At 44.3% G+C, this 27,495-nt stretch overlaps 1 protein-coding gene across 2 annotated transcripts in view; it reads right to left on the reverse strand.

Moving 5' to 3' along the window:
* Window positions 1-27,495, reverse strand: part of FAM219A (family with sequence similarity 219 member A) — an 89,216-nt gene that overhangs the window by 23,918 nt on the left and 37,803 nt on the right. For both annotated transcript variants that reach the window (XM_080636554.1, XM_080636553.1), the window contains exon 2: window positions 12,755-12,854. In XM_080636554.1, the coding sequence (XP_080492680.1) occupies window positions 12,755-12,854 (100 nt within the window). The remainder of the gene's footprint in view (window positions 1-12,754; window positions 12,855-27,495) is intronic.

Consider the following 27,495-nt stretch of genomic DNA (forward strand, 5'->3'; position numbering starts at 1 on the left):
AGTCCTAACTAGGAATAAGTTCACAGGATACTCAGGGACCTTTGGAAGGGTCCTCAGGACCTTTCCAGCCCCTGTCCTCCTCAAAGCAGGATCAGCTATAGGATCAGACTCAGCTTTATTCAGTCAAGTTTTCAAAACTTTCAAGAATGGAGATGCCACTACCTCCCTGGGAAAAGTTTTCCAGTGCTTGACTGATCTCATGGTGAAAAAGGATGTTATTATAGTGATAAAGGTGAGAAAAGGAACAGGTTGGGAATGAAGCACCTAATAGATACTACAGACAATTTACTGCCAAATCAGGCATGTTGGTATCATTCCTCACTAGCACAGATGAAGCTTCACGAAGCTTTTCCACTCTTCTTACATCTCTGCAGATTACCCTCGTTATCTCCTATCTGATGGTCATTACCAGATAAATGCAGACAGCAGTCACTGTCTTTGCCTCCTTTACTCCTGCCCTTTTTGCTTTCTCTTTCTGCCCTGAAGGAGAGGAATTACAGCTCAGTTCTAGGTCAGATGCATGTCCCCTAGCCCCCCGGGATGCTTTAATTTACCAACTCAGTAAGACCCAAAGTAGTCATAGCCTTTTCTAATGCAGTCATGACACTGCTTTCTAGGGAGGTGGAAACTCCCATGTACCCATGGATGTTTAATTGCAGATAGAAAGAAGAACGCTGGCAACAAAGGAGCTGGGATCACCTCCTTGTGTTATTGGTTATCCTCATTCCAAGAAGAGAAATACCCAAGGGACTGCCCAAAGAACCCAAAGCCAGATTCAAGGACTGTTACGTATTGTAGCTCTTCTGCACATAGGCAGAAGTGAGTCAGCTATGTGAGCTGAGAGGAACTAAAAACATAACATCTGCCTGCACAGAAAAAACTATGTTGAAGATTTGCTTTCATATTTTGCTTCACCCCCTGCCCCACAGATCAGAGGCTGCGTAAAGCCACATTTCATCCTGGTGGTTAAAGCATTCAGGCAGAAAGAAGGAATTCAACTTGCATCATCCATGTTCTGGCTGAAAATCAGTAGCTCAAAGAGGCACAGCTATTTTGTGCCCAATTAAATATTCTTTAAGTGAAATTACAAATAATTAAAAGAATAGTGCTAAGATTTACTAGGGAGTTTTTAAGCCCAAGATACTTGTTTTTTCTTCGAAAATTGTAAGCAAAACCTGAAAAAATCTTAATTTGAAAAGTGGCCTCTATTCTGGACTCAAACTACCCATGCCCGACAGCATCACTTTAAATATTAAATATGCTAGCCTTGTTCAAGATATATTTTTAGCACAGCGTTATTTAATATGTCAAACACGGTTTCTCAGATGAACTTATACAAAGTACAATAGTCTCACTTGTACTATTCATCTCTTCTCTCAAGCCCCTAGTCCTACAACCAATATTTAAAATAAAGCATAGCAAATCTTTCTGTTCTGAAAACCTGCTCTTAGTTTTGGGCTGGGTGGTGAGAGGGGATAGAGGGGCTGTTTTCAGGCATGGAGTCGCTGGCGTTACTTGGGAGCTCCATTGCAGTGAAGGGGCTGCCAGCAACCTGCAGCTCTGAAACACCTGATGTGATTAAACTTCATTCTCATAGCCAGATCACTGTTTACTCATGGCTCATGTGCTGGACAGGAGAACTGCATCATTCCTCCAAAAGACATCAGTACTTGCTGACTTGATTGTACCAATTTCATACCAGTGAGCAAAAAAGAGGCATGTAGATTGCCTGCAAAAATTTGGTAGTGTCTTGCATTTAGAGCAGAAGGTAGAAAACCTCAGTTATAGCAAACATAACATGATAGTTTTGGGTTTACAGTAGAACTGCCTTAAAACCCCATAGAGAATTTACTTCATTGTGCTATAAACAGTGGTACTTTACAATACAGTTCCCCATTCGCAACAGCTTAGGCTGAATCACTTCAAGCTCTTCTCAAGGTAAGCAGCGAACAGGGAGGGGAGGGGATGATGGCTGATTTCACTGATATGGAAAGTGGGAGGAAGCCTGGAAAAGGAGCAATTTGCAAAGCAGAGTGGAGAGGACATGAATCTGCTACTGGCCCTGTGCTGAGGCTGGAGGTAGAGATGAACGGATTGCAATGGCTACACAGGAGAAGCTGGAGATGATTCTTTCAGCAAATATATGAAGACTGGATCTACCTGCCAGGAATGTATTTGTTTCCCTTCCTCTCCCCTTGTAACTGGACTTGGAGAGTGGATGCAAAGGTTGTTTATGGGGCATGCTTTTTCTTTAGGTCAGTTTAGAAAAAGGCTGTGGGGAATGCTCAAATGTTTTAAAATCTGATGAACAATTCCCAATTCTTCTTCTGGAAGAAGATTCAAACTGCAGCTATTTTGCACAGCACCAGACCATGACATCTCATTTCCATGACGATGCAATAAATGCTTACCCCCAGCACAAGCTTTCAGCCACGATTCAAGCAGTAATTAAAGCTTTTTGAAAGATAGTTATGTTTAACACCTGGAGAAATGGGATTAGTCTGTTCAATTACTGCTGTGACTTTACAACTTCTTAAATAAAATCTTGTCTTGGTAAATATATGGCATCTATAAAACCAGCTTTATTTTCCTTCGGAGTGACCTGTTTTATAGAGAATGACTGCCAACCGGAACAGAAAAAGAGAAGTGCCAAAAGTTTAAGGTTTGAAAGATAAGGAGGAGAAGTGCCAGAGGTGCTGCACACAGCAGAGCCCAAAGGCAGTGACTGGTACGGGCTGTGGTCTTCCCTGGAGAAGCCACTTCCTTGTCACTGCCAGGAGTGAAGCAACTGTCAGGGAACAGGCAAAGGTCTCTCTTAATCCCACCCAAGACCCACAGATCCAGAAGCCTCTTTGCACAACTAGTCCCATCATCTGCACTGCAGCTTAATTCCTGGTCCTCAAACTCCATAAAGCAGTGGTGTTGGTTGGTATAAGAGGCTGGTGGTATGCCTGACCAGAAGCTGACATACTGAGAATAGATGAAGTTGCAGTAGAGTTGCTTCTAACAGTCAGCTGACCAAGGCAACAGCCTCTTTTGCATGTGCCCAGCATAGATCCATATCGCTCCGTGACCTGCTTCAGTCAGTCCTCACTCCATGAAACCTTTGTGGTTTCTTCTGTGCTGTACCCTGCTTTTGGGACTTGCTCCTCCCCAGGCGTCTGAACCAAAAATGATGGATATGATGAAGTCTGACAGTTACTAACTGGGCAAAAATTGTTCTTAGTTTGTTACTGCTGCTTCCATCCTTCCTCTTCTCCACTATTTCATGTAATTCATCTCCCTAACTGCCACATTAAGAACCTGGCCATGCAGGTGGTGCTTTAGCTGCATCACTTGCTGGGCCTGGCATACTGGGCTCTGTCTGCCAGTAATGCTGTCAGCTATACTTGGAGCCACGACTGCCCCTGGGTTCAGAGAAGGGCTCCTTGGGTGTTTCTCTGGTCATGCTCAGCTGAGCTCTCCATTCAAGACCACAACAGTACCCTCACTTAACCAGGACCCTGTTACTGACAGGACACATACTATTGCAGACCTCCTCACCTGTTCTGCTCTCCTGCTGTGTCACACCAAGGTTTTTGTGTTTTTCTGAGCTCCAAAGGATCCTTTAAGATCTCAGAGAAGCAACACGAAGTTTAACAGGGTGCTGTGAGCATGCTCTGTATGTAAGGATAGTGGATAAACAAGAACTGCAGTGAACTTCCTATACGAGCAAAACTCTGTGTATTATTTCTATTTAACAGAGCCTTATCTGCTGATGGAGCACTTTAGCTCCAACATTCAGTAAGCAGACAGTAACCTTTCCTGGCTAAGAGCTGAGTGTGCAGCACAGAGAAGACAAAGGACAAGCCCATGTCACTGAATAGTCAGAACAAATTCAATTAACCACCAGCTACAGTTTAAGGCTCATCATTAATAAGTCAAACACATTAAAAAATATTATCATCCAATACTGTCCACAGATGCTGTGATCTGCTCTGGAGCGAGTTTACCTTAATTACACTGGGCTCTACTTGCTTCCATTGAGTGCTATGCCTAAACTCATCTACCTATGGAGACATCAAAAGAAATTACAGAAATAGTAAATCCTGGATATTCCCGGATATCCTGGATAATTCCTTGACTCGGAATCAGGGAAATATTCCCCTGCAGTGGGCCAGAGGATCAGGTGGAACCTACGTTTAAGGACAAAGGGTTCTGAGAAGCCAGAAAAAAGTACTAGTGCCATTTTCTGTGTTGTTTTGTCAAAGATGCCAACACCTGAGCAGGCAGACTTGTTAACTCAGCTGGTGTTAGACTTTTTAATTTCAGGCACAAGATGAAGATCACCTTTTGGACATCACTCTCCTTTAAACCAGTTTTCTAAGTACTTGATAGAGAACAATGATGAAAGCATAATGAGACTTCTGAACAGACCATCAGCCTATCACTGCTGTGGTGCTGCCTGCTGGGGTTAGGCTTTGCTAGACCAGGTAGTTTTTATTCTCATCACTACTTTAATTACAGAATTTTTCCTTCCTTCTGTCAGAGAATCTCAATAATCCACTTGATTTGTTTTGCCTCACAACCTCTGAGCTGCTCCTCCTATGTAAAGTGGCAGATTATGGTGGGTCAGGACACAGAAAACCTGTGATTTGCAGCTCCGGTCTTCTGCTTCAGGCAAAAACCCCCACTCAGACACCAGATGCTTTGGCCTATTCTCATTACAAAGTAAAATAATTTGTGTAGAAGCAGATCTTCAGGGTTAGCTCTTTCCTGGACCATCAGACCTGTAAGTACTGTAAAAAGCTGGAGTGGCTAAAGGATGGCCAGATAAGTTTAAGTTTGGGGGAAGTTCAGGTTAGATATATGGAGGAAGTTCTTTACTGTGAGGGTGGTGAGGCACTGAAAGGGGTTGCCCAACAAAGTTATGAATGTTCCATCCCTGGCAGTGTTCAAGGCCAGGTTAGACGGAGTCTTGGGTGACATGGTTTAGTGCAAAGTGTCCCTGCCCATGGCAGGGGTTGGAACTATACGGTCTTAAGGTCCTTTCCAACCCTAACTATTCTGTAATTCTATAATGCCCAACAAAATTATTCAGCTAACTTGAAGCTTCCTCCTTCATGACCTTTTATCTGAATGCGTATTATCCAAGAGTGATGTGTACAACATAAGATGTGTGTCTACTGGCTTGTTAAGTCTGTGGGTTCCCCCTAACACGTCACTGGAGAAGTGCACATATGATGATGGAAGAATGGGAAAGACCAGTAAAATACTGGTGGGGTGGCAAACAAATTGTAGTGACAGAAATAGTAGGCTCGTTTGGTGAACATCATGCCACATCATGCTCATCATATTCATGTACTTATGCTCTGCTCCTGGGATTTGCTGACTGGTACCTCCCTTCCTTCTGTCTCACTCACTAACATTCTCTTGCCCAGAGCACTCTGCTGAACTTCAGTGAATTGCTCTCTTCCAGTTTCTATTAATGGCTTTACTGTTTACCCAAGCCTATGTCAGCTGCAGTGTCTCACACACCTTTTCCTTTCTGCTCCTCTATTTCTCCTCTAACTGACCTGCAATAATATGCCTGCCACAACTGTTTTCCTGCCCTCATTTTTGCTGTTCTGTCTGCAGACAGCCCTACTGCCCTTAATGTGATGCAACTGTTCATTCTCTCATCCCCTCCAAAAAGACCCTGGAGATACCCTACAGGAAGGATGCTACAATAAATTGTGAACGCAATTGCTATTATAAATGGGAAGAGTAATAACACATGAAATAATGTTTAAATAAATTCCTCCCAAGCCTCAGGAGGCCTCTGAGTGGTAGGCTACACTTCCATCTTCATGAAGAAAATCAATAGCAGTGCTACACTGCCACTGTACTCTGGCTTCCACACTACCATCCACCTCCCCCCAATACAAAATACAGACTCTGTTCAAGGAAATGGGTGCTCCTAGGGGACGAACACGGCTTTGTGCACTTAGGGTAATGATGTCACTTGAGGTCGCCATGTAAACAGTTACGGATATGGAAATCTGCAGTTTTGTCCATAGACGTGGAACCCGGGGACCCAGCTTAAGAGTGGGAGCCTTTTTATAAAACGTATCCCTAATTTACCTGCAGAGCTTCTTCCCAGAAACAACAGATGCTATACCTCATTAGCATTAATCGCCTTGTTACAGAAACGCAACTGGGAATAGACAGTACTTGAGGTACTGACAAAAGGATACAGTAATGGCATTGATTTGTCCAGCCTGCTACAACCTCCCCTTACTAATTCTGTCTTCTATGTGAAAAGTTTAGAAGTCTGGGGGTTGGGGTGCATCTCCCAGTGCCAGTTTTTCATCTTGACCTGCTGCAAGAGCAGCCCTGGAATGGGATTTCTGAGCGAGGCATCCTTCTGAACAGCTCTGGGATAGGATGCTCTGTCGTGTGCTTTGTGGCTTTTATCATAGAATAGTTTGGGTTGGAAAGGACCTTAAGATCACATAGCTCCAACCCCCTGCCGTGGGCAGAGACACCTCGCACTAATCCATGTCACCCAAGGCCCTGTCCAACCTGGCCTTGAATATCGACAGGGATGGAGCATTCACAACTTCCTTGGGCAACCCATGTCAGTGCCTCACCACTCTTACAGTAAATAACTTCCTCCTTATATCCAGTCTAAACTTCCCCTGTTTAAGTTTTAACCTGTTTAAGTTTTTCAATGGAGATGCTTTACAGCAAGCTCTGAACCCACAGTCAAACCTAGGAGAGGGTTAAATAACTACATCAACTGAAAGATCAGTCTCATGAGCCACATAGGGAGATAAAGGCATTCTGTTCTTTACCAGGATTAGAGACCATCTGTAAAGTTTCAACCAGGAATGCACCAATTTTGTTACGTTGAACCCTGAGGGCTTTGTAGTTCTCAGCTCATTGAATGATATTCCCAGTACTACTCCTCCCTGATTGTACAGCAATTCAATATCTGCCATGAATACACAGCAGCAGGCTGGAAGGTAGAAACTAACACCATAGATTTGCCACCAGCCTCTGTCTCTAAATCAATTATCTCCTCTGTCCACTTCATATTCCACCTTCCAGCAGCAGGCTGGAGGGTAGAAGCTAATACCACAGATTTGTCATCAGCCTCTGTCTCTAAATTGATTATCTCCTCTGTCCACTTCAGTCTCCACCAAGACGGGACCCAGAAATAAATCAGATTCTCAGTTTTGTCCAAATCATGCACACCACAGAACAACATGCTACATTTCCTGACCAATTTGGTGGCCTTCTATGATGGGGGTATAGAAGTGATGGACAGGGGCAGAGCAGTTGACGTCAATCGACCTGGACTTGTGCAAAGCATTCAACACTGTCCCACATGACATCCTTGTCTCTAAATTGGAGAGACATCAATTTGATGGATGAACCACCTAGTGGATAAAGAACTGGCTGGATGGCTGCACTCAGAGAGCTGAGGTCAATGGCTCGATGTCCGGCTGGAGACCAGTAACGAGTGGTGTCCCTCACGGGTTGTTGTTGGGACCAATCCTGTCCAACATCTTTGTCAGCAACATGTACAGTGGGATTGAGTGCACCCTCAGCAAGTTTGCCGATGGCACCAAGCTGTGTGGTTCAGTTGATACGCTGGAGGGAAGGGATGCCATCCAGAGGGACCTTGACACGCTTGTGAGGTGGGCTGATGCCAGCCTTATGAAGTTTAACCATGCCAAGTGCAAGGTCCTACACCTGGGTTGGCGCAATCCCAGGCACAGCTACAGCTTGGGTGGAGAAGAGATTAAGTGAATAACAAGACTTCCTTCACCTCTCCCTGAGCCATCCACTTGGCTCAGGCCCCACTATGGCCGTTCACTTGCTCTCATCTCCTTCTTGCCACACAAAAATCCAAAAGGCCAGACTGGGGCGACTCAAGAGGCTTTTATGCTCACCCTAGCAATAGGTTGAGGCTCCTGGTGAGTAGAATTTCCTTCCTAGCAGTAGCTGGGCTGTGGCTGACCTGCACTGTGTCTCCTAGAGAAAAAAATCAACATCCTACAATGCAGCTGGCAAGAGGAATGTGTTCATACCCTATTAATTAGTGAAATAGCTCTGCTCTGTTAGTGTTACAATAGCTTCCTGCCTCTTGAAGCAATGAAAGTTCCTGGTTAGGCTGGTGGATTGATTATATACTTGATCCACAGCAGCTTACACTAAAAGCAACTTTATGACACTTGCTTCTCCTTATGGGGTTGACCAGAATCAGCCACTGTGCTTTCCAGTATTTTTGGCAAGGTAAGTACCAGCATGAGATCTAAGCTTGGAGGGGAACAAAACGGTAGTTAGGATTTACAGCCAAGTTCCTGGTGTGATGAAGATGCCACTGCCACAAACCCTCATCACCACCGTAGCTTGTTCTGCAGCACTCCAACCAATTGCCACATTGCCCATTCTGTTTTAACACAATCTGTAATGTCACTGATTGCTAGATAAGACAGACTGTCTGCATGGGGATTTCAGCACAGGGAAGAGAAATTAAAAATGCAAAATAGAAAAACAGATGGCATAAGCTTCATTAAAATAATATCTCATCTCCTGGGGATCCCAGGAGGATCCATTGCTTTCTAGTGGATATGGTGCCCCTGAGATTTACACTTGGGGATTATTCTGTTCCTCCATCTCTCCTTATCACAACTCTCTTCTGTTTTCACAAAGCTTGTGGTATATGCTCCATCTGGACATGCCTCCTAATAAGGATGGGCTGGAGATATCCACACTAAACACTAATGTACACCCAGACTTCCCTCCTTCTCTCCCCTGTGCCAGGAGCCTCTTTATCAAGTGATTTTAAAGACAGAAAGAAGCAGTTCCTGACAGAAAGATGAAACGGGAGTGTTAGAAAAGTAAGAAATGCATAATTAATAGGGACATAATATCAATAAAGGTTTAGGATGATGAACTACATGAACTGGGAGATGTTATTTCCAGTGGGTGTGAGGCTCTCCTCTTTTTTGTCATGTTCCCAGCAGCAAGCTAAATGTTTTACTGATCCATTTATAAACCAGGTGTAATCCTTAGGAATGCACTAGAAATAAGTCACCTGCAAAATTCTTCTTGTATCTAACTGACCTCCAAAGCAAACACATGGCCAAATGTATTTATTCAGAGGGGGAGAAACAACAGAGGAAAAGACCATTCGAGCAGCAGGATGAATCTGTGTTCTATGCATGCAGCACAGCAAATTCCTTCTTTCACACTTCAATCACTGCAGCCTCTGGAAGCAAAAGTTGTATTCATGCTGGGTTGGTATTTAACTGAGCTCACTTGAACCAACCTTCCAGCAAGCACATGTGACAGATTTATATATGAATCTTCACGGGTGAAAAATGACATTTATCAACCTTCCATCCGAGCATTTGACATTTGAACAATTGATTCTGATTTAACAGTGAAAAATGCCACTACCCATATGGAAAACCCACAATAGGATTAAACCCCTAGTTGCTACCATCCCAAATAATGGCTCTGCTAGTTAAGCTATCAAACATTTATGTATTACTTTAACTTTTTCTAGCTTTAAAGAGATTAAAAAAACAACCCAAATCCTGACAAGTTTAATGCAGAAGAGACAAAAAAGTCTAGTTGGAGGAGCAGGGGCCAGAGCTAGGAGATGCGAGCCATTAAACTGCTTGAAAATTGTAAAGGCTGGGCAGATTTTAAGAATAACAGCAGCAAGAGCTGATGTGGATTAAAGGCACACTACACTGGCTACAGACAATACCGTTAGTCTCATTTTGCCACAGGTAACTCAGAGCTCATCTGAGTATGGCTAAGAGTAGAGTGTCAATCCAAATGCCACTAGATATGTGTTCACCTAATTAAAAAGGTATGCTGTCTCCACAGGCAGAGAGAGAGGTGTTTGAGCAGATTTCTCTCTGGAGACAAGGCAAGATGATGTTTGGCAGCCTTGCAAGACAACTCCTCTTAAGCACGTAGGTTTCCTCCACTATTACCTTCATGAGAAGCCTGGAGAAGAGAAGCTGTGTGGAGACCTCATAGCAGCCTTCCAGTATCTGAAGGGGACCTACAAGGATGCTGGGGAGGGACTCTTCATCAGGGACTGTAGTGATAGGACAAGGGGTAATGGGTTAAAACTTAAGCAGGGGAAGTTTAGATTGGATATAACGAAGAAATTCTTTACTGTAAGGGTGGTGAGGCACTGGAATGGGTTGCCCAAGGAAGTTGTGAATGCTCCGTCCCTGTCGGTGTTCAAGGCCGGGATGGACAGAGCCTTGGAAGGCATGGTTTAGTGTGGGGTGTCCCTGCCCATGGCAGGGGGGTTGGAACTTGATGATCTTAAGGTCCTTTCCAACCCTAACTATTCTATGATTCCATAGTGGTGTGCATTGAGTGTAAACCAGGCAGGATCACTAGCTGGAAATGAGGTCCTGGTAACACTACACCTCCATCTACAGCAAAAACATCTCCTTTTGCCTCTCTACTGATGAACAGCAGCATTCAGCAGCAGATAAGTGAAATAAAATCTTCCCTGTGTGGAAAAGCAGAAGTTCTGGAAGAAAGACTAATCATTCCACTGTATCTGAGCTTAGGAAAAAATATGGTAAGCTATGTAACTGTGGCATATTTTCATATATTAATCCATTGTAGTAATCAGCTGTCTTGCACTCAGCTAATGTAACAGGCTTCCTCTTAAGTCACCTCCAGTTGCTAAATTCCAGTTTACATCAGATTGAGTTTTCCCTGTCATCTTTTTTTCATTTCTATTATTCTAGTTTTCATGTGTTTTCTCTGTGGCATTTCACAGTCTTTGTTGTACTTCTGTCTCCCAAATACACTATGACTAAATTTTCATTGCAGACTCATGCATTTTGTGTCAAAGTCATTAATAAACACTCCATTAGCAATGTCCTTTCATCTGATACTTTCTCCTTCTCAAAACACATTATCTGATGTGTTTTAAGTTCCTGGGTTTCTCAACCTACTGGCTTTGCTTAAAACACTTAGAGATCTACCTCAAATTACTTTTTCATTTAATTTGCATGAACTGAACTTGTTAATTCTGAATCCAAATCTATTTCCCATGATCAGATCACCTATAATGTCCTCATCACTAACTAAAGCCAAGTCACGTCAGCAAATCTCTGGAGGATATTTTTACTGCCTACAAATGCAAGACTATCTCAGACTTACCAATAATAGAATCAATTGCTCTCCAACTTGATTCTTGATGTTAAATTACCTAAAACAACTATTGCAGCAGTAATTATCATTCTAATAACATTACAGAACTCTCTTGGCAGTGAAAAAGGATCCTGGTGGCATATGGCACGCTGGCAGTGATAATCCTTAACCAAACTGTGACTTGTGCTGTCAATAACATAGAGTGCTGCTCCCTGCCTTTTCCTGAGAAGCAGCCACTGGCTTTAGAGTATTCATGACTGCAACTGCAGGACAGGTCTTCTTGTTCCAATGCACTTGCTCATACCTATATAAGTAGCTCAAGGTTCTCCTCTCTGCTGCATAATCTTGCTGCATCTGCATATCCAACTTCCTGTCTTCTCCTTCCTAGTCACACTTGCAGCGAGATCTTGCCGATTCAACTACTGTATTTTCCTGTGCTGTCTACGGGTCTACTCTGTGACATTTCTTTCTGCACTGCTATGACCACATTTGTTTGACTGTTCCATTTACCACATACTCAGGCAGAGCCTTGAGACTTCTCAAGTGCTCCTCAGCCTTTTCCTGGTGTTCCTTTAAGGCTGCTCTTAAAAATGAGGCCAACACTAATGTTTGCAGTAGTATTGCAGGTGCTTGGATAAAACCTATCTGTTGAGAACATCTCTTCATAATCACACACCAATGCCCAAACTTTCCCCAATCTTTTTCAAATCTTAGCTGTCTGATAACCTTCCCTATCACTCATTTGGTAGGGGCCAAAATTATTCCACTGAACATGTGGGAACCCACTTCTTTCAAAGCCTTCCCAACATGGCACAGTCACCCTCAATAAGCTCCAGCAGCATCCTCTCAGTGTCATTTGTACTGATGTGAAGGACAACCAGGGCACTGCTTCCTGATCCCATTGCAAAATTTTTCAGATTTAAGATCCACATTCTAAGCAAAAAGCACACTGTTCCTTCATCAGGTTCTTGAGGCTCTGTGGCACAACAGTGGCCCAGGTTTTGGAGGCAGAACAGCCGTGTATGGACTGCTGTCCTTCTGTAAGCATTAGCCTTGCAAGGAAGCAGTGTATTGTGCTCACTGGATGATTCTGCTTCCAGAACTTAAAAAATATTGCTCAGAAATAGAATGAGGTATGTGAACCTTTACAGACCTACAAGTCCTCCATCTCACAGTAACAAGCTCTATCTTTTTCTGGTAGTGGGCCAAGTCTCTGATCCCTTCCCTTTTGTTTGCAGTTATTCTGTCTTCTCTCCTTTTTTACAGTCCCTCTATATTATCTACATTCTTTATGTGGCCAAGCCTTGATCTTAGCTTGATAAAAATCTGTGGGTTTAAAAAGCTATGTCTTCCTTTCAAGGAATAGCTTTCTTCCTCTACCACAGCCCAATGTACAGGGTCCTTACATGTTTGTAGGTCAGTTCCTTCACCAGCAGAATCACAATGATAAAACTGCTCTGAGAGTTGTTTGATCCAAGCTGGCTTGCTCAGCCACATATGTGGAGATCTGCATATGATCCCATGAGCACCTCATTGTATTTCAGACCTTGGATTCAGTCTTTTCACTTTCCATTAGCAGACTCACCTAATTTCACTTGAAGTGGGGACGGCTTATAGTTCATGGCTACAGTATCTCCCTCCCTTGTATCACAATCTCTGTCCGAAATAGATGCAGCTGTTGGATCCTGTTGAAAGAGAAAAGGAAACAAAACAGAATGGTTTAGCTAAAAGTTATGAAGTCTCTTCTCTAACTTGCTGTTAGGCAAGTCCATCCCCACCCGCATTCAGAGTGAACAAAGAACATGCTAGTGTTTTGAATGGCTGAAACCCAGAGGCAAACCACAGGACTTTGGAAGCACATTTAGAATGCTAAAAGTACCTCTGGAAAAGCCAGATTTCAACATCAGACTTACATGATGGATGATATTGGGAATATAATGTGGAGGGTGGGTCACCAGTTCAAATTCAGCCTGGGTTGGCCACAGTCCTGAACCATTTTCATGCGATGACTCTGGGGTGTTGCATGACGCGCATTTACAGTTTCAGCCGAGTCCCAGGTGGACGAGTCAACCTCATGATTAAAACTAAAACGTTTGTGACCAGCTCTTTGTGACAGTCCAGCTCAGAAGGAATGAGGACTGAATGAGTGGGAGAATTCAATCTCCAGTCCTCCTGGGAGAGGAATAAAGACACCTGTACTTCCAATTCTGAATCGCTTTCACGGCTAACTGGGAAGATTTAATTTCAGTTATCTGTCAGAAGCACAGCATCATTCTCTGTCACTAAAATGCTCCCAAAACCCAAAGCTCCCCATCAGGCCTACTTACACACAACCTAATCCAGGTAGTCTCTGCTACAGCACACCAAAGGGTTCAGAGAGAGACAAACTAACAATTCAAGCAGTTCTACCAGTATCTAAGAATATTTAAAGTCCCTTCAAACAAACTTCACACCTGTTGGAACTCTCTCTACTCAGCACCATCACGACAATTAAAAATGTTTTCAAACAAGTTCACTTCTTCCCTACACAAAGCTAGAAACTAAATTGGACACGCATGCATATACGTACACCTATATGAGTATGTAAATTTGGATTTACCACACTAAACAGCAAAATAAAGCAGCTGAATGGCAAAAACACAGCAGTTGAAATTAAATGAAGCTAAAAGTGGAGTGGTACACCAAAGAACAACAATCCCAACTTTATAAATTAAAATTATGAGCTGTAGCTAGCTAGTACCACTCAAGGAAGAGATCTTGGATGACAGGTTCCATCAGATAATAGGCACAGATCTACAGAGGGAGAGAACCAGGGAGGCATCACCACAGGCTCATGATGTTCTTGTACTCTTGGGGACATGATAAAGGGGTTGGCGAGACCTTTCATCCGACTTGAAATAGCCATCCTTATTTTCTGTGTTAGAACCTATTCTATGATATATCTCAGCCAAAGAGGCTGAGTATGTGGTATGTGGTATCCTTTGAGCATGGGATTGGTCTCAAACACACCTAGGCATAGGAGCTAGACTAGAATCCAAGCTCTAGGAAAGGATATTCATGGGAATAGCCAGATAATGTCAAGGGTATGGCTGTTTCCCAGGCATGCTAGAAACTCTGCTAGAGGAATGTGTAAGATGATAAGTGGCACCACCTGAGTCCAGGCTTTCCTGGATGAGAATCTTACATCCAATAGTCTGGGAAAAGACAGGATATAGCCATTTTTAAGAATCATGACTCCAAGAGGTGGATGCTCTTTAGTGCTACTGAACACAAACAAGTCCTTGGAGCCCTAATCTGCTGGCTGCAGGAAGGCATGGGAGTAGACATATTACAGTTAAGGACATGGTGTGATGACCATATACTGTGATGGTGCAGTCCAGTATAGAGCCAGGTGAGCTCACAACCAGCAGTTCATATGGCAGAGAAGGAACCTGGCCACCCAGACTAGCTCAGGTTCACATTGCTAGAATCATGATTGAACTCTTTAAACCAAACCCAGACCTTATTTTTCCCAGAAGCTGACGTGCTGACAGTAGCTTTTCCTTGTGGGTGACCTGCCAGTGAGATTAGACATCCATTTTGCATGAACAGAGTGAGAGGAGAAATATTTTGAGGGGCCTGTGATGATTTGGACTCTGGTCCTGGACCAGAAGACTCAGCTGGAGCAATCTCAAAGCTGGGCTTTAGACCAAACAAACAGGAAAGGATCGCGAGAACTCCAGAAAAAAACACAGCTGATTTTCAAGGAGCAATTCATTCCATCATGTTTTAACACTCATCTTAAAAGGAGATGAATAAACCCTTGGGGTAACGGGTTCAAACTTAAACAGGGGATATAAGGAAGAAATTCTTTACTGTGAGGGTGGTGAGGCACTGGAATGGGTTGCCCAGGGAAGTTTTGAATGCTCCATCCCTGTCGGTGTTCAAGGCTGGGTTGGACAGAGCCTTGGGTGACATGGTTTAGTGTGGAGTGTCCCTGCCCATGGCAGGGGGTTTGGAACTAGATGATCTTAAGGTCCTTTCCAACCCTAACTATTCTATGATTCTATGACTATAGAGGAGGCCTGGCAACTGGTGGAGACTGCATCCCTGCCTCTGACATAGGACAGATGAAGGACACAGCAGCAGAGTCCACAGTAATGCCAGTCCATGCCAGGAATTCATCTCCAAGGTTTGGAACAACACTTTTCTGCCCTAGCAGCATGGCATCTCTACAGCAGAACTGCAAGGCAACATGTTACGGCCACACAACAGACCTATGACTTGCACAGAAGGATCACAAAGCACCAGAAGCTTCTGGGTGAGCACCACTGTATACATAGGCAAGATTGCTCTTTCCAGAGAGCAAAATGTATTGAAAAGGAAATCAAGCTGGGCCAGAGACAGCATCCCCAGTGACGGCGGATATCCATCCCCATCCCAGGAGTGCCAAGGCACTGTCGTATTTCCCATCCATCACTTCATATATGTTCTGCAGCAACGCACAAGACTCCATAGTAACAACCCTGGCTGCGAGAACGACAGCATTCCCACGCAGCTCGGCTGGAGCTGCCTCTTTGCACAAACACGCTTTTCTTCTGTGCATACGGAAGGGGTGCATTTCTTTCTCTGTATCTCATCCACTCAGAGAAACATTTACTTGACTAATTAGCCTCTTGCTTTGGAATGCCTGTGAGCACGCCGAGACTCACTGCAGGCTTTTGCTACTGCAATTTTGCTACTGCAAAACTTGGTGATTTTGTCATTTTTTACAAGCCTCTCCAGGCTGATGCATTCAGCACTGACCCCAACATCAAAATCTCAGCTACATGGTGAGACCAGTCCCAGGCCAGACAATGTGATTTCTCTCTGCTTGCTGGGGGTACCCTCCCAATCAAAAGGCAAGTGCTGAGATGTAGCTGCAGGGGTTCCAAATGGCAATGGAAATTTAATACTTTCAAGGGACTTTTTTGTTCCTGAGGCCTCCTTATAATTTCATTCCTAGGGGGAAAATACATTAAATGAGGCCACTTCATGAATATTTGGCCAGAACCAGAGTTTAACCGAAGTTTTCTCCCCACATCCCACATGCTCACAGCTTAATTGGGTATGCACAACCACAGCATTCAAACGGTGGGATGGTTCCTTACTAGCTTGTTTTTTTCTCTAGGTTTGACAAAATGGACCTCAAAAACTGCTCTCCTGCTAAGTACGGCCACGTCTTACTCTGTGTGTACCACGTGCTGTTTCTGAACAACAGAAATTGATATTCCAGTGAACCTTCATGGAGCATAAGTGCTGTGAATCCTCAATATACAGGAGCACAGAGAGAAGCTGAAAACACTTCAAACCAAAATCAGGAGTTTAAGGAGGATGACACACAGCAGGGTTTTTATTCTTCCTCCTTTTCTAAATCCCTGCTTCTGTTTTTGCAGTACTTAGCAAAAACCACAACATCTGCCTTAATGCACCACGTCAGTAGCCTTTTTACTCTAATCATCTACCTCTCTCAATAACCCACACTGACTACAGGGGGGAAACAGTACCAAACAGCCAGCAAACTGTCCAGTTGCACCCTGATCAATGGAGTTGGGTGCTGAGTACAAACACACCTTTGTAGCACCTTGGAAAATGCAGCTTCCTTTGCCTTCCTGGACAGTCACTTAACAAACCTCTTCTTTCCATCCAGCAAATCCTCTGGGACCCCAGTGCATGTGGAAGAGAATGGGCACACACAGTTTCTGAGCCCTTCAGCTCCCTTAGAAACATCCTGGCGGTGTTCAAGGCCAAGTTGGACAGAGCCCTGGATGACATGGTTTAGTGTGAGGTGTTCCTGCCCACGGCATGGGGGTTGGAACTGGATGATCTTAAGGTCCTTTCCAACCCTAACTATTCTGATTCTATAACTGGAAACTGAGATGTCTGTACCAGCCCACCCTTGCCAAGTGTAAAAATCAGTCACTGTTACAGCCCTAAGAAAATGTTCTCCACTTTGCTGTCTGTGGGAAATTCTATGATCATTAAAGCAGCTCTGCTTTTTGATAAAAACCAGAAGGGCACAATTGCCCTTATCCCCTAATTCTGAGGAAAGACACAATATACAGAGGTTTACTTACCACTTCTCTCCATAGTTCAGAGATCTTGCTCTGATCATCAACTGAACCGGTATGAGCTGACTGCTCAGGAGTATCATCCAGCTATCTTTGTTTCTCTCCACTACCAAGCAATGATGTGCTTGCTGTCTTCTAACTTAAAGACGCCGGTACTCTCAGGACCAACATGTGTGACAGTCTACAGTGAGTGCTTGCAGCTCAGCAGACTCCTGCTTTCTGAAGCTGCCCATGTGTATTCACTCGCTGCAAACAAATGCTAACAAGAAAGGACAAGCCCAAGCATTTTGCCTCTTTTCCACATCAAATATTGAGTTTGGAGAAAACTGATAGATGTTCTGTGCATGGGAGACTTAGTGCGCAGGAAAACAAGTGAGAAACTGCATGCATCCCCAACACAGGGGGTACATTCAGGTCACTGAGCAGTTTCTATCATTCCCATGTTGTCATCCAAGACTCTCAGGCAAGAACATTGCTCCTGCTAATAAATATTTATGCCTTCAGTCTCTCTGCCCTGGGAACAGAAAATCCTATGCCCTTTGCAGATTTCCTCTGTCTCAAGCTGTACTGCACTAGGTTATCCTGAGAAATGCAGCTATAGGCAGCAAGCTTCTGGGGAGCCTGATGTGCACAGGCGGGTAAAAGCAGTATCTCACCAGTATGTTGGACAACAGACCTTTGCAGCATCCAGGTATCACTACAATACAGGCATCAAACATCTATGGACATAAAATGCTTAAAAAAACCCCTGTGAACAACACCACTGGGAACCGAGATATGCATCATCTGCCTGTGTAAGAAACTCCATAAAAGGAGAAGCTCAAAGGCTGTCAGATTTATAGTGGATGAAGCTGAACCCACCATACAGATGAACAATGGTCAGTAATGGCATGTCCAGCAGGAGAAAGGAAAGCGTCACAGGTGGATGAATGGCAGGAATTGAACTTGCAAGCTTCACAAAAGACTCTGTAATGCTCTTCACTGCATCCTTTGGGCTTCTGCTTCAACACAACTGTATGCTTAAACATACAGTTTTGGACCTCATTATTTCATGGAAGATGTAATCCCTTCAGCAGTCCTATAGATAAAACTTGAAGCTACAACCATACAGGAACACTGGAATAATTGGGTTGTTCAGAGAAGAAAGGGGAAGACTAAGGAGAGATACAATAGCTGCATTCAGACACAGAAAGGGCTGCCCCAGTGAAAAAGGGAGTAATACTTATTTTTCATATTTCTTATAATCAGAGTAAGAAATTATTACTTTAAATTGCAGCAGGATTGGGAGGCAATTTCAGAGCAAACTGCAGAGGTAAGGGTAAGGAGCTGTACATTTGCCCGATGAAGTTGTGAAATTGCTGCTGCAAGACTGGATCAGAAAATAATCCGTCACACAGAAAAGTCAACAGAGCTGATCTGGTTTTGAGGCAGCCTGATCAAGATTTGGTACAAGGTGATGAGATCCCTGATCTTTTTAGGTCCCTTTCCCCCATCTGGCTTAAGAGAAGAGGAGCCTGCTTCTAAGCCAGACTCATTTAGGCAGAAGATCAGTTTATCCTGAGAATGAGAGGTTCTCCAAACTCCCCTACCTATTGCCAAGGACCATAGCTGGCCTTCACCTTCTCTCTGGGTGAGCTGAAGAAAACCACCTTTTTTCTAAGTCTCGCATGTTAAAGGACATCCAGAATCACACAGAGACCAGAGCAGAAGGCTCCTGGGAAGACATGGTTGTCACTTCATATCCCATTGTGCGTGCTGCTGGATCCAGAGCACTGACTGCTCATCTCAGCATCACCACCCTGTACCAAAGTGAAAATAAATGCATTTTGGTGACACAGCAACTGGTGCACTGAAATACATCCTGATAGCTACTGACTCAGTTTCAACAAAGCAATAAACGACAACTGTTTATCGACTTTCTACCAGCTCTGCCAATGCACAAGTTACAACACTGCTGTTCTTTCGAGCAACCGCTGAACAGATCTTACTTAGCAGTAACAAATTAGGCCTGCAATATCCCTACAAGATCCGAATTTCGAAACTGATTCATTTATAATTGTAAGACAAACTGGTATTTGAAGCCATTTCTTTCAGCAATTCAAAAGCCAGCAGCATCAATTTTCTGCATGATTAAGATGTCAAGTCGTATCAATTAAACTGAACGCCACTGAAGTGACTTTTTACTGTGTACACTTTTACTGTGTACACCTGCAGTCGGGGTAGCTCGACTCACTGGCATGTAAGTTCAGATCTTAGCTTGGTTTCAAATGGGAGCAGAGGAGAAGTGCTAATCTGCCTGTGTGAGCCACACCGCTTGTGCTGAAATGCTCCCTTGAAGCCATGGCTACGAAGGGTCTGCCTGACTGCCACATTCAAGCTGAAAAAACCGCAGCAAACAGAAAGGCATAAGCTGTGGAAAGGGAACAAGATGTTTCAGAGGGTCTGTTTTCCTAATCAAACCAGACATACACAGCGCAGGGAAGAAAGTTCTTTTAGATGATGATGTATGACTAATCCTGGGAGTCCACGGTAACAGAGGAAGCACCAGTTCAGTAAATAGACTGAACGGTTTGGGAAAGCAACTGAGTGACAAAGAAAAATGGGAGTAATTACACGATTTCTGTTAGATTTCCCTCCAAGAAACCAGCAGCACAAGCAGCCCCCGGTCCTTTCCTTTCAATCATGATAGAGTATATTTAAGACCGTATTCCCCTCCAGGCTCTTCTCACGCACATAAGCCATCGCTATTACCACATGCTTTTATAGGTTTGGTATCTTGTGCTAACTTTACATTACTTAAATTGGATCATTAACATTGCAAATTAGAGAAATGCCACACTGCACTCCCCTAACTCCCTGCAGCCCTTGCCAGGCAGCTGGCATGCAATTACTATTTAAAACCAGCTATTAACTGAGGTATGTTTTCAGGATGCTTCAATACCAAAACATTTCCTTCCTTATAAAGGATATATACATGAGGACATTACACCTTTCCTTTTGTACCACTTTGGGAGACATATGAGCATCTAAGGCAATAAAGCACCACAAATTCCTTGGTAGCTATTGTCAGAGTCAGTTTAGCAACCGGCATCTGGCCAAACCAGGATCTCAAAAACCCCCAAACAACTTTACAACTGCTTCTTAAAACTTGACTCATAAGGAAGGATACCCTCAAAATCACTGAAAATTCAGAAGCATGTCAGAGACAAAGTCAAGATGTATTTGGAGCTCAGGCTCTTGGCAACTGTAGCTGAATCCTACAGAAAATTTCAATGCTCTACATAGTCCTAGTGCTGCCCATAAGGGACCACAGCAGGATCTTGTAGTGATTTGAATTCATGCTTGTTGGTTAGTGTTTAGACCTTCGTTCAAAGTTGTGTCCCATCTTTACTCCTTCAAGGCTTTAAAGGAGCCTCACCAAGAGGAAAAGTCTATTTTCAAAGAGCAAGTTGAGTTTTCTAGCTGAAATTAAGACAATCAGAGACTCCCCCACGTAACAGAGAGGAACTGTGCTTCCTTCCCACGGGCAACTCCGACATCTGGAGAAACTGGCTGAGAAGGTGCGAGACAAGCAGTGCCATCTCTGCTGAAATGCCATGGTCATGGGCATATACAAAATGCTTTACAGGTCCTCTCCACATGCAGCTAAGCTGTTCGAGCTGTACATGAAAGATGAAATCAAAGTCTGCCCAAAGGAAACACTAAAAATGTTGGTTGGTTCTGGCAGATATTGCAGAAATGATATATTCTGACAAAAATATCCCAGCACAATATAAATAATAGCAGGAGAGTTTTGTTCCAGTGATCCAAGTGCCCTCCAAAACTCTGGAAATTGGATAATAGCTTTTATAAGCTACGGACTAGATCCAGTGTAGCAAATACGACGTTACAAAGCTTTCGAAGCCTCTGGCTGTAAGAATAATAGCAGGAAAAGCTAAGAAGCTCCACATCCATACCTTTCAATAGACCAAAGTCTCCAATCTGTGGTTCAATATCACAGCTATTACTAGCGTTCCTCTGGGGCCACTTGTCCTTTTCCAGTTAGCAGTCAGGACCTTTAGTTTAAGCAAGCTGGCTGATTTTTACGCGTTCAACTCCTATACATGTATGATGAATGAGGTCTTGCTTTTTGTTACTGGAATTCACCTGGCACCTTTAATCCAATGCCTCAGGATCCTTTTCTGTGCTGTTTGATTGCTTCTCCTATTCACTGCTTCTCCATCAATCATTTTTGATCCTGCCTTTCTCCTGCACCTAGTAAATCTCCCTTCTCCCAGATGGCAGGGCTAATCCGGCTCTGCAGGTTCTCTGACTGAGGTCTCCAGTCATCGAGACCCCCACAATGGACAATGCCACCCACTGACTGTTAGCTTAATGTCAGACATTTCTGGAATGAAAATGTGTGCAGACTGCAGAGCATTTTTTCAGCCTCTGGATTCATGTCAAAACCACAGGATGCCCTCTCATCGCACACCTACTTCATGTTTGCCAGGTCTATTGCCTTCAACCCAAGGCACCCTCAGCAGGGTGTTTGCTGTCTATACAAGCTGAGCTTGTACACTTGCACTTTGCCTGCACTCACAATCAAGGGCACGGATGGATGTTGTAAGTGCTATCAGCAAGGAATCACTGCATCTCCCCTTGAGTGCTCAGCCAAAATTAGGTCAGGAAAGAGTTAGAGTCACCAGCATGGAAATCTCAAGGACTCAGCACCCTGCATGCTAGGGACGATGAAGATCTGCAAATACTGCGTCAGGATGTTGAAAGAAGGATGCTGAATGTAGTCAGGATGCTGAAGGAAGAGCAAACACCTGTGCATTTGTCCAAGATCAAAGCTACTTCTAGCCCCAAGAAAGAAGGATGCTGAGAAAACCAATGAAAGGAGACAGGCTATAAGCAGGATCCAAACAAATGCTTGAAGAAGCACTGTGAGGGCCCACCATCCTAGGATGGAGGTTTCAAGAGATTTTTCAGGAATAATAATGGGTTCTCAGTGGCGTCCAAAGATCTTCAACCAATCTAAAACCAAAGCTTCTTCCAACACAACCCAAAAGATGAGGAGCTGCTCAAGGCTCACACACCAAGCATATCTGTCACACTGCAGACAGGAGGGGATCTCAGTGGTGGACACTACCCTAGGCCATGCTTTCATACCTACCCAGTGCTGCCTCCTGACCCCACAGCCCAGGCTGAGTGGTTCAGCCAGGAGCATGGTAGGTAACACCAATGCTTTTGAAAGGGCAGCCCTGGGCACGACTGTTCTTGTCCTCATCTTGCCATGATCAGTGTGGCCACCAGTTCAAAGTCTTCAGCACATTGCTGTGAGCACGGCCTGAGAAGTCATTTGTCCATCCTGAAAAACTGGATCCCAGCATTAAAACCGTACTGTTTTTTCTCCACTAGTACAGAAAATAAAGCCACCAAACTGACTGCTCAGCAGCCTTTTTCTCTTTAGCATGCTTTCAACTTGTCCCAAGAGACAGAGAGCTCAATCATCAGATTTCCATATTTATAAGGAGAGAGTTTCTGTTTAGCCAAGCTTGTGACAGAAATAACCCCGCAAACAGCAGCAGGAGCAGCAGCATGGCAAACACGTCTGAGGGGTGGGGATGTGAAAGCCGAGGGAGATCTCAAGTCACTCTCTACCTTGGCACAGCTTTCCAGCTCTGGCGCAAGGAACTGTGAGGGCACAAAAACTGTGAGGGCTTCTAAAATAAGAGCTTGCCTTGCCCCTGCTCCCCATGCCTGTGTCTCCATGGCTAATTGGCATCTGGGGGGATACAGATTCTCCTCTGATAAAGTGCTGTGTGGCTGCCTTCTCCCCTGACACGTTGTATTAGAAATATCCTCATTATGTGACTAATCAGGGAAGCAGAGACAAAGGCACAGGAGCTGACTTAAAGGGAAATGGTTAATTTTTATAAGCATGGCTTATAAATTATTCTGTCTCCAAAGGGCAAGGATGCTTCTTGCCCTCCCAATCCTGAAGAAAAAAGTGCAAAACTGAGGACCCTGAAGAAAAACCTATTTTTATGCCCAGAAGTGGCAGATTTATCATCTCTCCTATTCGCTAAGCTTGCTCCCAATTCCCTCGGTTATTGCAGGGTTGCAGCTTAGGTCTTGGACAGCCTGCCAGCCCCATGCTATCTGCTGGGGCTGGGGTCAGCAAGGTGTCTGACAGCCCCAGTGCTGCCATATACTGCAGATGGGCAGTGACAAACCTGGTTAGCATTTTATCACATTGAACTTAAAAGTCAGCGGCACACAAAATCCCAGCGGCATTCCCAGCCATCCCCTGACAGCGGATGAAGATACTCAGCGCTGTTATCTTTCACGTAGCATATCAGGCTGAGAAAAGACCAGAGCATACCTTAAATATTAAGGTAAACTGGGCTTAGCAGGAGCTGTCTGAAATAAAGGCAAGCAGACACCATTTAGCAGCACAAGGAGAGGGTTTTTAGAGGAGAATTTGTCTCCCCTTGGTGCTCCTTGTAATGGAGCTCATCTCCATCCGGCTCCAGCTTGTCTCCTAGGCCTCCTGTTGACAGCACCAGAAAGAGATATCAGGCCAGACGGCTTCCGCCTCACTTCTCCTTTGCAGGCAGCCCCTTTATCAGCCGAAAACAAGCCATCTGTCCCTGGCCCCCTTCGAGGAGTCGCAGCAGATTGCAGCGCATGGGAGGAAGCACCACTCGAGGTGGGAACAGGAGGTCCAGGGAGCTCATTGCACACACAAAAAGCCAAACCAGATCCCTGTTAGAGCTGGGGAGGCAGATGAAAGGGTGGCCACAGCATCGGTGCTCCCTGGGACTGGCTCAGGCACATGCACATCCGCTCCTGCTCTTTATTTGGCTCCCTCAGCACTGCTGCTGCTTCTGCTGCAGAGGTACGGACCAGTCCCAAAACTGTGTGTTGGGGCTCCCAAAGGCCTTGCTGGAAGGCAGATTGCTGTGAGCCATGGAGGGTTTTGCCTGCTTTGCTCAGCAAGTGTGACTGCACAAACCTCTGCATTCTGACATTTGCCAAATGTCTACTCTTTGGGGTGAAATTTTGCATTCTGGACACTTCTCTCTGACTGATTTGAAATATAGATGTATTTTTACATAATTTATATTATATATAAAAATTATTTTACATTACATAGACAATAATTTATTTTTATATATATATTTCTATTTTTTGTTGATGTGAGGTGCTAAGAACGCAGTTTGCCACCCTGAGCCTTCCCCTCTAAATAATATCCCTCTGAGCATCTGCAGGCTGAGGCTGAGGCTGATGAGGCCAGGGGACTAACAGGGGATGAGCAGGGAAGAAAGGCATGTTTTGCGAAGAGGAGTAGAGCTGACTGGAGAAAGGGAAACAGGCTAGACAGGTAGCCAGGAGGGGAAATAGGAATGGCTGAATAATGTTGCTAGAAGAACAGGTCCAAGAAGACAAGGAAGAGACAGGGCAGGGACAGTGAAAGGCTACCAGGGTTAAGACGACATAGCTGTCAGACATCTGTGGTACAATGCACCTCTGTGCTCTGCCAGGGCTTGTGCCCATGAATTACAACAACCAGCCATAGCCGTCACTTCCCCAGCCGGTCCTAGACTACCTCTGAGTGAAGCTCCAGAAGCGTTCTTGCACTGAAGGCATTTAGGAACCTAACTGGCTCTGTAGCCTGAACTCAGCTAAGGCTGGTGGCAGAGCAATGTGCTCAGAGGTGATGTGCTGGGCAACGCTGGGTTTCCCTTGTGGTTCACTTCCCCCTGTTAACACTGCAGGGAACTGATATTAGAAAACACTCGCAGGGCTGGTTTGCCAAGCTCTCAAACATATCTACTGCCGCCTAATTTGAGCCCCTGCAACCTATATGCTAAAAATTGGTCTTTAAAGACACATTCATATAAACCCTTCCCCTTGGTAATTCAGAAGCCAGCATGGTCCCACACTGGGGATGAATCAGGGCTACACAAGGAAGGAACAGAAGCCCAAGTATGTGGTTTCTTGTGTAAGTTACAAGTCACATAGGGGACAGGGGAGTGAAGCGCAGAGAAGGAAAGATGTGGTTATACAACATGGGGCTGTCCTTGAGAATTGGGAGCTTTATGCTCTTACATGAAATATGCCAAGTTTCTAAAACCAGGTTTTCCACAAAAGGTCACTAATAAAGTCTCCCTCCTCTGTTGGGCTCCTGGATCACAGCCCTGCAGTGTGATATGCTGAGCACTTAACAAATGCTACCAAAGTGAGCGGGAGCTGCACTCTGCGTAGGTGAAAAGATATAACTCTGGAGAGGGCAAAAAATCATTAGGCCTTAATAGGTCTCTGTCTCAAGACCTTATTCATCCAGTCACACGATTATGAGAGGGAAGGGATTTTAAAAGGATTAGGGGGATCTATGCTTTCCAATCCCTCACCTTGCAGTAGGGCTGCAGAGATGAACAAGGACTTTGTGAAGTGCTCAGACACTATCTGTCATACCAAATGCCATGGAACAGCCCACAGAATTACTTACTTGGGTGCCAGGGGAGTTTTGGTGTTATGCCTTCATCATGTGTATACATAGCTCTGCCATGTCTCTCTGTATCTGGCAGACCCATCCTTGCCCCAACGCACCGGCATGTCTTGCAACCTTATTTGCAACCCTGCCAGTTCTCTTGCCATCAACATGCCCAGTGCCTGCACAGCCATTCTCCTCTGAGAGTTGGGAAAGAGGGAGTACTCCAAGTAAGAGCAAGAGAACAATTATAACAAATCAGAGCAGCAGCCCTGATCTTTACCTCCATCTTACCAAAGGCCTGTGCTCATTGACCCCAGATAAGGTAAGAAATGTCTTTGGGATGACACGGTGCTTGGGAAAGTTCCCTTTCGAGCTCCAGTAATTAGATGGCTGCCAGAGATACTGAATAGAGAATGTGCATTCCTTCTCAGACTGTTTGTTTTTACTTTGTGTAGAACCCTGCATCCTCCTTATCCATTAACTGATATCTTGTGCCAGCAGGTCCATAAGCTGTAGGAATGAATTTGCACCCCGGCCTCCTCCACTCCACTCCCCCCACTGACTCAGCTTTGGGATCAGTGTCTTTTAGTCCCACTAAGGTCTTAGTATCTTGTATTTTCACAGTATGTTAGAGATTGGAAGGGACCTCAAAAGATCATCTACTCCAATCCCCCTGCCAGAGCAGGAACACCTAGATAAGGTTACACAGGAATGTGTCCAGGCAGGTTTTGAATGTCTCCAGAGAAGGAGACTCCACAACCTCCCTGGGCAGCCTGTTCCAGTGTTCCGTCACCCTCACTGAGAAGAAGTTTCTTCTCAAGTTTAAGTGGAACCTCTTGTGTTCCAGTTTGTATTTTGGAGCAGAAGTTCAGGTATCTCCTAACCCCTTAGCTCTTTTTTTACCTCCTTGATTATTTTCTCTAGAATGCCTCCTACGATTTGCTTCTTCAAGACGAAACAATCTCAGTATTTTCATTGTTTCTTTCTCTCTTACAGACAAACTCTTCCTGATTCCACAATATCCTTTTTAGTTCCCAAGCAATACATTACTGATCTAGAATGACTTCATGGCATTTTGTCTGCATTTTAATCTTCATGACCTTTTGTTTGCCTTTTGTCTCTGTTACCACAATGCACAGATGGCTTCATTGGTGTTCCATGCAGTGACACTAAGTTATTTTCCCCGCATCTCAGCCTTTCTACCCTCTTTGTCATCTTTTAAAGTGTTCTTGCAGGAGAGGTCTGAATCATCCCCTATTTTATATTTGGGTAAAGTGAGATCCAGAAAAGTGAGGCTGTTCAACACAGGATCAAGAGAGCTGGGTCCTCCTCCAGGGTTCTGGCCCCTGTGACTGAGCATCTTCATAAATGCATTTCTACTGAATACATTTGATAGTACACAAGAAGGCAGTAAGTACCAATATTACACTTCTAACTACACTGCAGGGAAAAAAAGAGTGGTCAGGAGCTTCAGTTCCAGGGCTGTATTGCAATCCTGAAAAGCGGTCCTTTCCTGCAAGCACTTGATATTAAGTAGAAAATTACATAAACAAATCACAAGTCTCACAGGCCAGACTGTTCCCCAAACATTTTGAAGGCTGGTCTCAGTATACAGGCTTTTTTCTTCATCCAATCATCTTTCTTTTCCAGCAAAATGTTTTTCCAGAATTGCCTTGTGAACAACTTCATGCTCTTTGCTTAGTTAATTTTCTCAGGAAGTTACTCTCATTATCATCCAAACTACTGTAATGC

The sequence above is a fragment of the Psittacula echo genome (assembly GCF_963264785.1).
Source record: "Psittacula echo genome assembly, chromosome: Z".
In the NCBI taxonomy this organism is placed as follows: domain Eukaryota; kingdom Metazoa; phylum Chordata; class Aves; order Psittaciformes; family Psittacidae; genus Psittacula; species Psittacula echo.